Genomic DNA, 18772 nt, shown 5'->3' with positions numbered 1-18772 from the left:
TTAATCGCATCCAAGATAAAAGTTTGTGTTTACATAATATATATATGTGTACTGTGTATAATTATTTTCTATATAAATACTCACACATGCATGTATATTTTTAAGAAATATCTGCTTGTATATACTGTACATATATTTATATATAATTTATATTGTATATAAATATTTTATATATAAATAACAAATTTCTCTTAAATATTAGCACATAGAGTATAATAGCAGATTTGTCTTAAATATATAAATATTTTCTAGATAGCAAAATGTTCTTAAATATTTGCATGTATATATACGTATATATATAAATATTTTTTAATTAATTAATTTTTAAAATTTATATTTTACAAAATTATACACAGTACACACATATATATTATATAAACAAACTTTTATTTTGGATGCGATTAATTGTGATTAATCGTAGCCCAGCACTAAAAAAACACACACCTTTTTTTGTTTCTGTTTGCTTTTAAATACAAAACCAACACTCTCAGAGTGAGATGTATATAATATATATAATTCTCCACTCGAACTGGGAAGAATACGACGTTTTCCTGCAAATCTGCGCGTAGCTTTGAGCTGTGGTGTGAGTACTGAACCCGGACTGTGCTTCGGAGAGACTAGAGGAACAGAAAGTGGCGGTTCGAGCGGCTCAAATCCTCAAACCATTGTGCAAACCGTGTTGAGATTGGGATCGAAGCGCACGACCTTGCCCTCGATGGATTTGGAGCTGGTGTTGTACATGGGGTTCTCGAACGTGGCCTGACCGTTGTTGTTTTCATGCACAGAACAGCCGCTGAACTCCGCTTTATCAGACTTTCTGTCGAACGAGAAGGAAAACACATCAAGCATCAGAATAACTTCTGTCCTCATAGAGCCGCACAGTTCATCGTTATGAAACCACACGCGATTTGGCAAAGACTGCGATTATTTAATGCGCAGTTTATCAGTGCAGAAGCTGATCAGTGGTAAATGCTCCATCTGACCACCAGAGGGTGCCTCTCACACACACACACACACACACCTCGAAACACCAGAGGGCGCCTCACACACACACACACACACACACACACACACACACACACACACACACACACACACACACACACACACACACACACACACACACACACACACACACACACACACACACACACACACACACACACACACACACCTCTGTTTGTACAGGTAAAACCCAAAGCCGGCGAAGATCAGGGCGAAGAAAGGCACGAGGATGGCGACGGCCACTGAACTGCTGTTGGGTCTGGGCGGGATCTCAGCGCTCCCGGTCGGATCCAGGGTGTTCAGGCCTGAGTGATGCATGATGGGAAATAATCAGGTTTAATGCAGATACATCAAATCAAACCTAACTGTATTTATAAAGCACTTTAAAACAACCGAAGTGCTGTACAAAAAACAACAACATTAAATACATACTTATATGTAAAGCATATAATACAGATAAAACAAATCAAGAGACATAAAACATAGGAAAAATAAACACAAGTAAAATAAATAAACAAAATGTCAAAAGCCATTAATAATGTTGGACATTATCAAATGTTTAGCAGAACATAAATCCGTGATCATATATGACATTATTAAATTAACACACCTTGTCTCTGCAGTCCGAAAGGCCCGTAATCTCGAGCCTGAATGAAGCCTTGAAACAGGTACGTGTTTCCCTCATGATCCGCAGAAACCTGGAGGAGAACCACAACATGATACTCACACACTCATATTACCACACACTCACGTTCTCACAGACTCACGTTCTCACAAACTTATGTTCTGCACACACTCATGTTCCCACACACTCACGTTCTGCACACACTCATGTTCTGCACACACTCACGTTCTCACACACTCACGTTCTGCACACACTCATGTTCTCACACATTCATGTTACCACACACTCATGTTCTCAAACAATCATGTTCTGCACACTCATGTTCTCAAACAATCATGTTCTGCACACTCATGTTCTCACACACTCATGTTACCACACACTCATGTTCTCAAACAATCATGTTCTGCACACTCATGTTCTCAAACAATCATGTTCTGCACACTCATGTTCTCAAACAATCATGTTCTGCACACTCATGTTCTCAAACAATCATGTTCTGCACACTCATGTTACCACACTCTCATGTTCTCACACACTCATGTTCTCAAACAATCATGTTCTGCACACTCATGTTACCACACTCTCATGTTCTCACACACTCATGTTCTCAAACAATCATGTTCTGCACACTCATGTTCTCACACACTCATGTTCTCAAACAATCATGTTCTGCACACTCATGTTACCACACTCTCATGTTCTCACACACTCATGTTACCACACTCTCATGTTCTCACACACTCATGTTCTCTCACTCTCATGTTACCACACTCTCATGTTCTCACACACTCATGTTACCACACACTCATGTTCTCACACACTCATGTTCTGCACACACTCATGTTCTCACACACTCATGTTCTCACACACTCATGTTCTCACACACTCACATTCTCACACACTCATGTTCTCACACACTCATGTTCTCACACACTCACATTCTCACACACTCATGTTCTGCACACACTCATGTTCTCACACACTCATGTTCTCACACACTCACATTCTCACACACTCATGTTCTCACACACTCATGTTACCACACACTCATGTTCTCAAACAATCATGTTCTGCACACTCATGTTCTCACACACTCATGTTACCACACACTCATGTTCTCACACACTCATGTTACCACACACTCATGTTCTCAAACAATCATGTTCTGCACACTCATGTTACCACACTCTCATGTTCTCACACACTCATGTTCTCTCACTCTCATGTTACCACACTCTCATGTTCTCACACACTCATGTTACCACACACTCATGTTCTCACACACTCATGTTCTCACACACTCATGTTCTGCACACACTCATGTTCTCACACACTCATGTTCTCACACACTCATGTTCTCACACACTCACATTCTCACACACTCATGTTCTCACACACTCATGTTCTGCACACTCATGTTCTGCACACACTCATGTTCTCACACACTCATGTTCTCACACACTCATGTTCTGCACACTCATGTTCTCACACACTCATGTTCTCTCACTCTCATGTTACCACACTCTCATGTTCTCAAACACTCATGTTACCACACACTCATGTTCTCACACACTCATGTTCTGCACACACTCATGTTCTCACACACTCATGTTCTCACACACTCATGTTCTCACACACTCATATTCTCACACACTCATGTTCTCACACACTCATGTTCTCACACACTCACGTTCTCACACACTCATGTTCTGCACACTCATGTTCTGCACACACTCATGTTCTCACACACTCATGTTCTCACACACTCATGTTCTGCACACACTTATGTTCTCACACACTCAATTTCTCACACAGTCATGTTCTCACACACTCACGTTCTCACACACTCACGTTCTCACACACTCATGTTCTGCACACTCATGTTCTCACACACTCATGTTCTGCACACACTCATGTTCTCACACACTCATGTTCTGCACACACTCATGTTCTGCACACTCATGTTCTGCACACTCATGTTCTCACACACTCATGTTCTCACACACTCATGTTCTCACACACTCATGTTCTGCACACACTCATGTTCTGCACACTCATGTTCTGCACACTCATGTTCTCACACACTCATGTTCTCACACACTCACATTCTGCACACACTCACATTCTGCACACACTCACGTTCTCACACACTCACGTTCACACACTCATGTTCTGTACACTCATGTTCTCACACACTCATGTTCTCACACACTCATGTTCTCACACGCTCATGTTCTCACACACTCATGTTCTGACACACTCATGCTCTGACACACTCATGTTCTGACACACTCATGTTCTCACACACTCATGTTCTCACACACTCATGTTCTGCACACTCATGTTCTCACACACTCATGTTCTCACACACTCATGTTCTCACACACATGTGTTCTGCACACACTCATTTTCTCACACACTCATGTTCTCACACACTCATGTTACCACACACTCATGTTCTCACACACTCATGTTACCACACACTCATGTTCTCACACACTCATGTTCTCAAACAATCATGTTCTGCACACTCATGTTACCACACTCTCATGTTCTCACACACTCATGTTCTGCACACTCATGTTCTCACACACTCATGTTACCACACTCTCATGTTCTCACACACTCATGTTCTCACACTCTCATGTTACCACACTCTCATGTTCTCACACACTCACGTTCTCACACACTCATGTTCTGCACACACTCATGTTCTCACACACTCATGTTCTCACACACTCATGTTCTCATACACTCACATTCTCACACACTCATGTTCTCACACACTCATGTTCTCACACACTCACGTTCTCACACACTCATGTTCTCACACACTCACGTTCTGCACACACTCATGTTCTCACACACTCATGTTCTCACACACTCATGTTCTGCACACTCATGTTCTCACACACTCATGTTCTGCACACACTCATGTTCTCAAACAATCATGTTCTGCACACTCATGTTCTCACACACTCATGTTCTGCACACACTCATGTTACCACACACTCATGTTCTCATACACTCACATTCTCACACACTCATGTTCTCACACACTCATGTTCTCACACAATCACGTTCTCACACACTCATGTTCTCACACACTCACGTTCTGCACACACTCATGTTCTCACACACTCATGTTCTCACACACTCATGTTCTGCACACTCATGTTCTCACACACTCATGTTCTGCACACACTCATGTTCTCAAACAATCATGTTCTGCACACTCATGTTCTCACACACTCATGTTCTGCACACACTCATGTTACCACACACTCATGTTACCACACTCTCATGTTCTCACACACTCATGTTCTCACACTCTCATGTTACCACACTCTCATGTTCTCACACACTCATGTTCTCACACACTCACGTTCTCACACACTCACGTTCTGCACACACTCATGTTCTCACACACTTATGTTCTGCACACACTCATGTTCTCACACACTCATGTTCTCAAACACTCATGTTCTCACACACTCACATTCTCACACACTCATGTTCTCACACACTCACGTTCTCACACACTCATGTTCTCACACACTCACGTTCTGCACACACTCATGTTCTCACACACTCATGTTCTCACACACTCATGTTCTGCACACTCATGTTCTCACACACTCATGTTCTGCACACACTCATGTTCTCAAACAATCATGTTCTGCACACTCATGTTCTCACACACTCATGTTCTGCACGCACTCATGTTACCACACACTCATGTTCTCACACACTCATGTTCTCACACACTCATGTTCTGCACACTCATGTTCTCACACACTCATGTTCTGCACACACTCATGTTCTCAAACAATCATGTTCTGCACACTCATGTTCTGCACACTCATGTTCTGCACACACTCATGTTACCACACACTCAAGTTCTCACACACTCATGTTCTCACACACTCACGTTCTCACACACTCATGTTCTGCACACACTCATGTTACCACACACTCAAGTTCTCACACACTCATGTTCTCACACACTCACGTTCTGCACACACTCATGTTCTGGACACACTCATGTTCTCACACACTCACGTTCTGCACACACTCATGTTCTGCACACAATCATGTTCTCACACACTCACGTTCTCACACACTCACGTTCTCACACACTCACGTTCTCACACACTCATGTTCTCACACACTCATGTTCTCACACACTCATGTTCTCACACACTCACGTTCTGCACACACTCACGTTCTGCACACACTCATGTTCTCACACACTCATGTTCTCACACACTCATGTTCTCACACACTCACGTTCTGCACACACTCACGTTCTCACACACTCATGTTCTCACACACTCATGTTCTGCACACACTTATGTTCTCACACACTCAAGTTCTGCACAGACTCACGTTCTGCACACTCATGTTCTGCACACACTCATGTTCTCACACACTCATGTTCTGCACACACTTATGTTCTCACACACTCAATTTCTCACACACTCATGTTCTCACACACTCACGTTCTCACACACTCACGTTCTCACACACTCATGTTCTGCACACACTCATGTTCTCACACACTCATGTTCTGCACACACTCATGTTCTGCACACTCATGTTCTGCACACTCATGTTCTCACACACTCATGTTCTCACACACTCACGTTCTCACACACTCATGTTCTGCACACACTCATGTTCTGCACACTCATGTTCTGCACACTCATGTTCTGCACACACTCACGTTCTCACACACTCACATTCTGCACACACTCACGTTCTCACACACATGTTCTGCACACTCATGTTCTCACACACTCATGTTCTCACATACTGATGTTCTCACACGCTCATGTTCTGCACACGCTCATGTTCTCACACGCTCATGTTCTCACACGCTCATGTTCTCACACACTCATGTTCTGACACACTCATGCTCTGACACACTCATGTTCTGACACACTCATGTTCTCACACACTCATGTTCTCACACACTCATGTTCTGCACACTCATGTTCTCACACACTCACGTTCTCACACACTCAGGTTCTCACACACTCATGTTCTCACACACTCATGTTCTGCACACACTCATGTTCTCACACACTCATGTTCTCACACACTCATGTTCTGCACACTCATGTTCTCACACACTCATGTTCTGCACACACTCATGTTCTCAAACAATCATGTTCTGCACACTCATGTTCTCACACACTCATGTTCTGCACACACTCAAGTTCTCACACACTCATGTTACCACACACTCAAGTTCTCACACACTCATTTTCTCACACACTCACGTTCTCACACACTCATGTTCTGCACACACTCATGTTACCACACACTCAAGTTCTCACACACTCATGTTCTGCACACACTCATGTTCTCACACACTCATGTTACCACACACTCATGTTCTCACACACTCATGTTCTCACACACTCATGTTCTGCACACACTCATGTTCTCACACACTCACGTTCTCACACACTCATGTTCTCACACACTCATGTTCTCACACACTCATGTTCTGCACACACTCATGTTCTCACACACTCATGTTCTCACACACTCATGTTCTGCACACTCATGTTCTCACACACTCATGTTCTGCACACACTCATGTTCTCAAACAATCATGTTCTGCACACTCATATTCTCACACACTCATGTTCTGCACACACTCATGTTCTGCACACACTCATGTTCTCACACACTCATGTTCTGCACACTCATGTTCTCACACACTCATGTTCTGCACACACTCATGTTCTCAAACAATCATGTTCTGCACACTCATGTTCTCACACACTCATGTTCTGCACACACTCATGTTCTCACACACTCATGTTCTGCACACTCATGTTCTCACACACTCATGTTCTGCACACACTCATGTTCTCAAACAATCATGTTCTGCACACTCATATTCTCACACACTCATGTTCTGCACACACTCATGTTCTCACACACTCATGTTACCACACACTCATGTTACCACACACTCAAGTTCTCACACACTCATTTTCTCACACACTCACGTTCTCACACACTCATGTTCTCATACACTCATGTTACCACACACTCATGTTACCACACACTCAAGTTCTCACACACTCATTTTCTCACACACTCACGTTCTCACACACTCATGTTCTGCACACACTCATGTTACCACACACTCAAGTTCTCACACACTCATGTTCTCACACACTCACGTTCTGCACACACTCATGTTCTGGACACACTCATGTTCTCACACACTCACGTTCTGCACACACTCATGTTCTGCACACAATCATGTTCTCACACACTCATGTTCTCACACACTCACGTTCTCACACACTCACGTTCTCACACACTCATGTTCTCACACACTCATGTTCTGCACACACTCATGTTCTGCGCACACTCACGTTCTGCACATACTCATGTTCTCACACACTCACGTTCTCACACACTCACATTCTCACACACTCACGTTCTGCACACACTCACGTTCTGCACACACTCATGTTCTGCACACACTCATGTTCTGCACACACTCATGTTCTCACACACTCATGTTACCAAAACACTCATGTTACCACACACTCATCTTCTCACACACTCATGTTCTGCACACACTCATGTTACCACACACTCATGTTCTCACACACTCATGTTCTGCAGACACGCATGTTCTCACACACTCACGTTCTGCACACACTCATGTTCTGCAAACACTCATGTTCTCACACACTCATGTTCTGCACACACTCATGTTCTGCACACACTCATGTTCTGCACACACTCATGTTCTGCACACACTCATGTTCTCACACACTTATGTTCTCACACACTCATGTTCTCACACACTCATGTTCTGCACACTCATGTTCTCACACACTCATGTTCTCAAACACTCATGTTCTCAAACACTCATGTTCTGCACACTCATGTTCTCACACACTCATGTTCTCACACACTCATGTTCTCACACACACTCATGTTCTCACACACTCATGTTCTGCACACTCATGTTCTGCACACACTCACGTTCTCACACACTCATATTCTGCACACACTCACGTTCTCACACACTCATGTTCTCACACACTCACGTTCTCACACACTCATGTTCTGCACACTCATGTTCTCACACACTCATGTTCTCACACACTCATGTTCTCACACGCTCATGTTCTGCACACGCTCATGTTCTCACACACTCATGTTCTCACACACTCATGTTCTGACACAATCATGCTCTGACACACTCATGTTCTGACACACTCATGTTCTCACACACTCATGTTCTCACACACTCATGTTCTGCACACTCATGTTCTGCACACGCTCATGTTCTCACACACTCATGTTCTCACACACTCATGTTCTGACACAATCATGCTCTGACACACTCATGTTCTGACACACTCATGTTCTGACACACTCATGTTCTCACACACTCATGTTCTGACACACTCATGTTCTGACACACTCATGTTCTGACACACTCATGTTCTCACACACTCATGTTCTCACAAACTCATGTTCTGCACACACTCATGTTCTCACACACTCATGTTCTCACACACTCATGTTCTCACACACTCATGTTCTCAAACAATCATGTTATCAAACAATCATGTTCTGCACACACTCATGTTCTCACACACTCATGTTCTCAAACAATCATGTTCTCAAACAATCATGTTCTGCACACACTCATGTTCTGCACACACTCATGTTCTCACACACTCATGTTCTCAAACAATCATGTTCTGCACAGACTCATGTTCTCACACACTCATGTTCTCACACACTCATGTTCTTACACGCTCATGTTCTGCCCACAGTCATGTTCTCACACACTCATTTTCTCACACACTCATGTTCTCACACACTCATGTTCTCACACACTCATGTTCTGCACACATTCACGTTCTCACACACTCACGTTCTGCACACACTCACGTTCTCACACACTCATGTTCTGCACACACTCACGTTCTCATACACTCACGTTCTCACACACTCATGTTCTCACTTTCACTTCACACACTCACGTTCTCACACTCACGTTCTCACACACTCATTTTCTCACACTCACGTTCTCACACAATCATGTTCTGCACACACTCACGTTCTCATACACTCACGTTCTCACACACTCATGTTCTCACTTTCACTTCACACACTCACGTTCTCACACACTCATTTTCTCACACTCAATTTCTCACACACTCACGTTCTCACACACTCATGTTCTGCACACACTCATGTTCTCACACACTCACGTTCTCACACACTCATGTTCTGCACACACTCACGTTCTGCACACACTCACGTTCTGCACACACTCATGTTCTGCACACACTCATGTTCTCACACACTCATGTTCTCACACACTCACGTTCTCACACACTCACGTTCTGCACACACTCATGTTCTGCACACACTCATGTTCTGCACACACTCATGTTCTCACACACTCATGTTCTGCACACACTCACGTTCTGCACACACTCACGTTCTGCACACACTCATATTCTGCACAGACTCATGTTCTCACACACTCATGTTCTCACACACTCATGTTCTCACACACTCATGTTCTCACACACTCACGTTCTCACACACTCACGTTCTCACACACTCACGTTCTCACACACTCACGTTCTGCACACACTCATGTTCTCACACACTCATGTTCTGCACACACTCATGTTCTCACACACTCATGTTCTGCACACACTCATGTTCTGCACACACTCATGTTCTGCACAGTATTACAGGATATTACGCTCTATTGCTCTCAGAAAGCATGTTTTCTTTCACTACATACACTGTAAAAAATATTTTCATGATTTATCACAATTCTTTATCTTTTGTCAATTCAACTTAGATAATTAATGTGGCTCAGATAACATAATATTTTGAGTTTCTATTTATTAAACCAATCTACTTTATTGTATTAACCCAATTTTTTTATTTCAATGAACTAAAAATTAAGTTGCACATACTCATGTTCTCACACACTCATGTTCTCACACACTCATGTTCTCACACACTTATGTTCTCACACACTCACATTCTCACACACTCACGTTCTGCACACACTCACGTTCTGGACACACCCATGTTCTGCACACACCCATGTTCTGCACACACTCATGTTACCAAAACACTCATGTTACCACACACTCATCTTCTCACACACTCATGTTCTGCACACACTCATGTTACCACACACTCATGTTCTCACACACTCATGTTCTGCACAGACGCATGTTCTCACACACTCACGTTCTGCACACACTCATGTTCTCACACACTCAAGTTCTGCACACATTCACGTTCTGCACACTCATGTTCTCACACACTCATGTTCTGCACACACTCATGTTCTCACACACTCATGTTCTCACACACTCATGTTCTGCACACACTTATGTTCTCACACACTCCATTTCTCACACACTCATGTTCTCACACACTCATGTTCTCACACACTCATGTTCTGCACACACTTATGTTCTCACACACTCAATTTCTCACACACTCATGTTCTCACACACTCACGTTCTCACACACTCACGTTCTCACACACTCATGTTCTGCACACTCATGTTCTCACACACTCATGTTCTGCACACACTCATGTTCTCACACACTCATGTTCTGCACACACTCATGTTCTGCACACTCATGTTCTCACACACTCATGTTCTCACACACTCATGTTCTCACACACTCATGTTCTCACACACTCATGTTCTGCACACACTCATGTTCTGCACACTCATGTTCTGCACACTCATGTTCTCACACACTCATGTTCTGCACACACTCACGTTTTCACACACTCACATTCTGCACACACTCACGTTCTCACACACTCACGTTCACACACTCCTGTTCTGCACACACTCATGTTCTCACACACTCATGTTCTGCACACACTCATGTTCTCACACACTCATGTTCTGCACACACTCATGTTCTGCACACACTCATGTTCTGCACACACTCACGTTCTGCACACACTCATGTTCTTTACACTCATGTTCTCACACACTCATGTTCTCACACACTCATGTTCTGCACACACTCATGTTCTCACACACTCATGTTCTCACACACTTATGTTCTCACACACTCATGTTCTCACACACTCATGTTCTGCACACACTCATGTTCTCACACACTCATGTTCTCACACACTCATGTTCTGCACACACTCATGTTCTCACACACTCATGTTCTCACACACTCATGTTCTGCACACACTCACGTTCTCACACACTCACATTCTGCACACACTCACGTTCTCACACACTCACGTTCACACACTCCTGTTCTGCACACACTCATGTTCTCACACACTCATGTTCTGCACACACTCATGTTCTCACACACTCATGTTCTGCACACACTCATGTTCTGCACACACTCATGTTCTCACACACTCATGTTCTCACACACTCAAGTTCTGCACACACTCACGTTCTGCACACTCATGTTCTCACACACTCATGTTCTGCACACACTCATGTTCTCACACACTCATGTTCTCACACACTCATGTTCTGCACACACTTATGTTCTCACACACTCAATTTCTCACACACTCATGTTCTCACACACTCATGTTCTCACACACTAATGTTCTGCACACACTTATGTTCTCACACACTCAATTTCTCACACACTCATGTTCTCATACACTCATGTTCTCACACACTAATGTTCTGCACACACTTATGTTCTCACACACTCACGTTCTCACACACTCACGTTCTCACACACTCATGTTCTGCACACTCATGGTCTGCACACTCATGTTCTCACACACTCATGTTCTCACACACTCATGTTCTGCACACTCATGTTCTCACACACTCATGTTCTGCACACACTCATGTTCTGCACACACTCATGTTCTCACACACTCATGTTCTGCACACTCATGTTCTGCACACTCATGTTCTCACACACTCATGTTCTGCACACACTCATGTCCTGCACACTCATGTTCTCACACACTCATGTTCTCACACACTCATGTTCTCACACACTCATGTTCTGCACACTCATGTTCTCACACACTCATGTTCTGCACACACTCATGTTCTGCACACTCATGTTCTCACACACTCATGTTCTCACACACTCACGTTCTCACACACTCATGTTCTGCACACTCATGTTCTCACACACTCATGTTCTGCACACACTCATGTTCTCACACACTCATGTTCTGCACACACTCATGTTCTGCACACTCATGTTCTGCACACTCATGTTCTCACACACTCATGTTCTCACACACTCATGTTCTCACACACTCATGTTCTGCACACACTCATGTTCTGCACACTCATGTTCTCACACAGTCACATTCTGCACACACTCACGTTCTCACACACTCACGTTCACACACTCCTGTTCTGCACACACTCATGTTCTCACACACTCATGTTCTGCACACACTCATGTTCTCACACACTCATGTTCTGCACACACTCATGTTCTGCACACACTCATGTTCTGCACACACTCATGTTCTGCACACACTCATGTTCTGCACACACTCATGTTGTTCACAGTATTACAGGATATTACGCTCTTTTGCTCTCAGAAAGCATGTTTTCTTTCACTACATACACTGTAAAAAATATTTTCATGATTTATCACAATTCTTTATCTTTTATCAATTCAACTTAGATAATTAATGTGGCTCAGATAACATAATATTTTGAGTTTCTATTTATTAAACCAATCTAGTTTATTGTATTAACCCAATTTTTTTATTTCAATGAATAAAAATTAAGGCAACCAGCTAACTTACTTTTTTAAGTTAAGCCAACAATATTTTTTACAGTGTAGTTAAAGCCATAGTGTTCATTGAACTAGCATTACTGTACACTAATAAATATACAGTAGAGGAGAGCGGGGCACAACCAAACACTTTATGACTTTCTCAGTTTGTGTAAATCCACTATAGTATTTATTTCTTCCCTAATTAATTTCACATGTCTAGTACAATTATGTGGTTTTGTTTCATTAATACAGTGTGTACGTTTTTCTTGATTTACCCTGAAAGAGTGGAAGTGAAATGTGACAACATGCCCCATAGCTGGAGTTCATAAAAACATGACCATATATGATGGATTAAAATGTTTTCTGATCTAATCAAAGAAATATGTGAAACAAACTAAACTATTTTGTCAATAAAATACAATTATTAACTTTTTCATATAAAATATTGGCATTTTTTAATAATTAAACAAAAATAATTTTTGAGTTTGTCAACAAACACACAGCAAAACACAGCTATTCAGCATAGTTCGAAACATATTAATAATTCATAATTTCTGAACATTGACTCTCAGTCTTTATTCTGCTTTTTCTCATGTTTTCTCAATAGAATTCATAAAAGTATAGAATAGAATATCATAGTTCATTGTAACTCGGTGTGACAACCTGCCCCGCCTGAGCAACTGGTGTTTAAACTCGCGAGTGTTTCTGCTAGTTAGCGAAGCATTAAAGTACTATCTCAACTGTTAAATAACAGATATATGATTAAAATAATATCAGATTTGTCTCATTGTAAATAAACTAAAAACAGATGAAAAATGTACATAAGAAATATACTTTTGCAATGGTTAAATAAATGTTCATTGATATCTCAAAGATTTTTTAATTTTGGCACATTTTATCTCTATAAAGTGTTGATATGGCAATTAATAAATACACTAAGTTTCATCATGTGTGGAAAGTTTTAAACCATGTGTGTTAGTTTGTGCCCCGCTCACCCATATATTATGTCCATTTACAGTATTTAACACACAATAACATAAAAAACAATATAAAACATAATAAAACATATCTGAACTTTCATCCTTGCATTGATGCATTTGGCAGATGCTTTTATATAAAGTGATTTGCATTGCATTCAAAGTATAAATGTACCATGTGTGTTAGTTTGTGCCTCGCTCACACATATATTCAACCAATATCACCAGAGGGTTTGATTTGATTTTTCATGCACTATCGTCAGAAGCTAATCCATAAAGCGTGTGTGTGATGCGAGTTATAAAGCGTGTGTGTGTGTGTGTGTTATAAAGCGTGTGTGTGATTGACTCACGAAGCCGTCCATGATCAGGCTCTGCTCAGAGATCGGACTGAAGCTGCTCTTCACCAGAGACCGCATGTGATGCAGACGCAGTGTCAGACGAGCCGCTCGGCTCTTATACACACCTGTGAGGATCATAAACATGTTTGTTAATGCAAATGTACGGCCAATCATATTTACAACTAGTGCTGGGCAAAGATTAATCGTGATTAATCGCATCCAAGATAAAAGTTTGTGTTTACATAATATATATGTGTGTACTGTGTATAGTTATTTTCTATATATAAATACTCACACATGCATGTATATTTTTAAGAAATATTTGCATGTATATACTGTGCATATGTTTATATATAATTTATATTATATATAAATATTTTATATATAAATAACAAATTTTACCTAAATATTAGCATGTACAGTATAATAGCACATTTTTCTTAAATATATAAATATTTTATAGATAAATAGCTACATTTTCTTAAATATTTGCATGTATATACTGTATATATATAAAGTATTTATATTACATATAAAATATTTATATATAAACACTTTTTTTTTATTAATTTCAAAAATATATATATTTTACAAAATGATTATACACAGTACACACACATATATTACGTAAACAAACATTTATTTTGGATGCCCAGCATAATATAAAATTCAACTGATTCGTGGTTCTGATGACGCATTTCATGTTTTTGTCCTTAAAACGCTCTTCTGTGTCAGTGTGTGTGTCTCTCACGTCTACATTTATACGGATACATTTGAATGTTTTCATTTACAAACACTCTCCGTCCACACTAGCATTTTCAGGCGTTTCAGTGTGGATGAGAAACTTTTGGAAACAGCTAAATTCATCTTCACTGCGCATGCATAAAACCTCACTGAGATGATACAGACGGGAAAATAAATAATAAAGCTATCGTGCAATTCTTCTGACAGGATCATTTTATTTTGCAAAATATATCAGCATTGACTGATCGTCCAGGTCGCTCTCACTCACCACTACTACATCACTGTGGAGAGCGTTTTCAAAAAGCTTCAGTGTGGATGGAAGGCCAAAACGGAGAGAAAAAGATGCGTTTACAAACGAAAACGTTTAAGTGTGGACAAGACCTCAGTGTTCGGCAGCAGAGTCTCTACTAATAGTGAAGCTGTACGTTTATCTGCTATATAACAGCGCTGTTGCTACATTCATGCTGAGAAATGTCTTGAGCTTGAGCTTTTCAGTTCCAAACTATTTTACTGATAAAGTCGAGGGACAGCTCTAACAACATGTTATACATCAAATCATCACATCAGAATGATTTCTGAAGGATCATGTGACACTGAAGACTGGAGTAATGATGGGGCAAAATGCCAGCAGAATTAATTTGCACCCAAAATTCAAGATGTTGTGGAAAAAATGGCCCTAGTATGAGTTATTTCTATATTTATAACATATGATATAAAAAAATATTTCCAGAATATTGGTGCGATTGCAAATGTGATAATGATTAAGTGGCTTAGTTCCAGAATGAATCTGCCATTTTGAATGAATCAGTTATAGGAATGCTTCTATGACTCGTACATTAAGAAAGTGATTTGGCGCCTACAGTTAAAAAAATAAAATGAATTATTTTTAATGGGAAAATTAATATCTGGCAGTGATAAAAATATATAAGCAAAGTTAAACATATGACATTTACTATAAAACCAATTTATTTAATGCATCACACTTGTGAATTTACCTTCCTAATGTTTCATCTTCAATTTTTTTAGTATAATTGTTATAATAATAATAATTCCAAATTTTGATAATCATAAATACATGCTATAATAAATTATATGAATATTATTAATATTACGATATAAATGTATAAGAAAGGTAATCATTACTAAGGGAAAAATAAATAAGGTTGAGGCCAATATAAGCTCTACTTTTTTTCTGTTTGGTTTTGTAACTTGACTTGGACTTGACTTAAACTTGACTTAACTTGACTTAGACTTGACTTAGACTTGACTTGCTTGAAGTGAACCACTGACTTGACTTGGACTTGACTTGACTTAGACTTAGAGTTGACTTGACTTAGACTTAATTGACTTGACTTAGACTTAGACTTGACTTTGACTAGACTTGACTTAGACTTGACTTAGACTTGACTTAGACTTGACTTACTTAGACTTTGACTTGACATGACTTTGACTTAGACTTGACTTACTTAGACTTTGACTTGACTTAGACTTGACTTAGACTTGACTGTGTGTACTGCGACTTAGACTTGCTTGAGACTTGATGGTAAGGACTTGAGACTCACTTGTGACTTGAACATTTGGGACTTGAGACTCACTTGTGACTTGAACATGTGTGACTTACTCCCACATGGTGGCTTTTCAGTCTTGAAGAGAAAGCGAGCACTAAAGGCACATCTCGCACGTACAGTAAGTGATATTTCCCCCACGACTCCTGTCAGGATGTGTTTAACCGGTGTGATTATACATGAGTGTTTATGACACGAGCTTCTTACCCGACAACAGCAGCTCCGAGTGCCTGTTGGTTAACGTCACATTGATTTTCCCCGAAGTCGCGTTAAAGCTAGTGATTGTCAAAGTCATCGGCTGTTTCACTCCTTTATACTCAAACGAACCTCTCCACACGTACGTGGGCGCGAACACATCGTCAGGAACTGCAATGAGAAGATTTAACGAGTCAGATGAGGTTTTTCAGCACAATTAACACCTCAAACTCTTTCCACGGATCTCCCTGTGAACGACCTCTGAACAGAAAACACACGAGCTCGTAACTCTCAAACACTGACATCACAATGCTTAATAAAGCAATGCACTGTATACAACAGACTCTAAACAGTGTTTCAAGTTGCAAAAATCCAATAAAATGCCATTTTATATTGTATATATGTTGCTATATTTATGCTATACTGGTTCTCTCCTGTTTAAATATATATACATATATTTCTTGACAACTGTAAGCAGCCTACATTTAATGAACTAAAGAACTGTAATATAGAAGAATTATTCAGATTAATGACCTCAATAAATATTAATGTATGTGGTGATTAATTTACTATTAATTTACTAATTTAATATAGTCATTAATTTACTACATCATAAGAAATCATATTTATGTATGTATTTAATTATTTTAATTATAATCATGTTTGCTGATTGTTTATCATATTGCTGTTGCTGCCGTTTTATAAAATCAATAATTGTATTTATTTATAATTATGATCAATTTTGTTTATTATATTGTTGTTGCTGCCATTTGATGAAAGCAACAATTATTTATTTATTAATAATAGTTAATGTTTATCATATTGCTGTTGCTGCCGTTTTATAAAATCAATCATATTTATTTACTTATTAATTATGATCAATTTATATTGCTGTTGCTGCCATTTGATGAAAGCAAAAATTATTTATTTATTTATAATAATTTTCATGTTAATCATATTGCTGTTGCTGGCGTTTTATAACAGAAATATGCTATTTGTGCATCTGTTGCAGTGGTAAAATAAGTTTAAACCATGGTAAAATCAATGTAACTTATCATCACTGTCATTGATAAAACAACATCAGCATGATAATAGACACCAATCTTCCAAAACCAATGAGTAAATCTGCACATTTGCACATTATCATTCATCAGCCTGTTTACAGTTGCTGCATTAATACAGACCTGAAACATGTTCTTCAAACACTGCTCATCTAATGAGTTGCTCATTTTATATCAATGTATACAAATAAATGAAAGGTACTGTAAGCATTTTGCTAACTGTTCTTCTGCCAAATGCCCGTCAGTCAAACACACAAAATGATTGACAGGCAGAGAGCGTTTCTGATTGGCTAGTTTCCAGGAGGTGAATCAGCACAAGCCACTCCCCTATTATCAGGCACTTTATCCATATTATTCCCAAGCAAATGGCTTTCCTTTAAAATACACCTTCATATTCATGGAAATAAATGTTTTACAGACTCACCGTTGACTTTGGGACTCGATGTTCCTTGAACAGGTGTTATGACTT

General features: G+C 40.2%; 1 protein-coding gene across 1 annotated transcript in view; it reads right to left on the bottom strand.

The window, feature by feature from the left end:
• Positions 1-426: 426 nt before the first annotated feature.
• Positions 427-18772, bottom strand: part of csmd3a (CUB and Sushi multiple domains 3a) — a 307148-nt gene continuing 288802 nt past the window's right edge. The window contains exons 59-64 of the mRNA XM_077229908.1: positions 18728-18772; positions 17255-17413; positions 14751-14863; positions 1616-1703; positions 1175-1310; positions 427-817 (exon numbers count right to left, since the gene is read on the bottom strand). The exon at positions 18728-18772 is cut by the window's right edge and continues 21 nt beyond it. Of these exons, the coding sequence (XP_077086023.1) occupies positions 658-817; positions 1175-1310; positions 1616-1703; positions 14751-14863; positions 17255-17413; positions 18728-18772 (701 nt within the window). The 3' untranslated portion in view covers positions 427-657. The remainder of the gene's footprint in view (positions 818-1174; positions 1311-1615; positions 1704-14750; positions 14864-17254; positions 17414-18727) is intronic.

Source organism: Siphateles boraxobius, unplaced genomic scaffold, assembly GCF_051911475.1.
Source record: "Siphateles boraxobius isolate OS27281-9 unplaced genomic scaffold, OSU_SipBor_1 137, whole genome shotgun sequence".
Lineage (NCBI taxonomy): Eukaryota > Metazoa > Chordata > Actinopteri > Cypriniformes > Leuciscidae > Siphateles > Siphateles boraxobius.
Note: the sequence above shows the minus strand (reverse complement) of the source record. Positions and strands in the feature narration are given on the sequence as shown.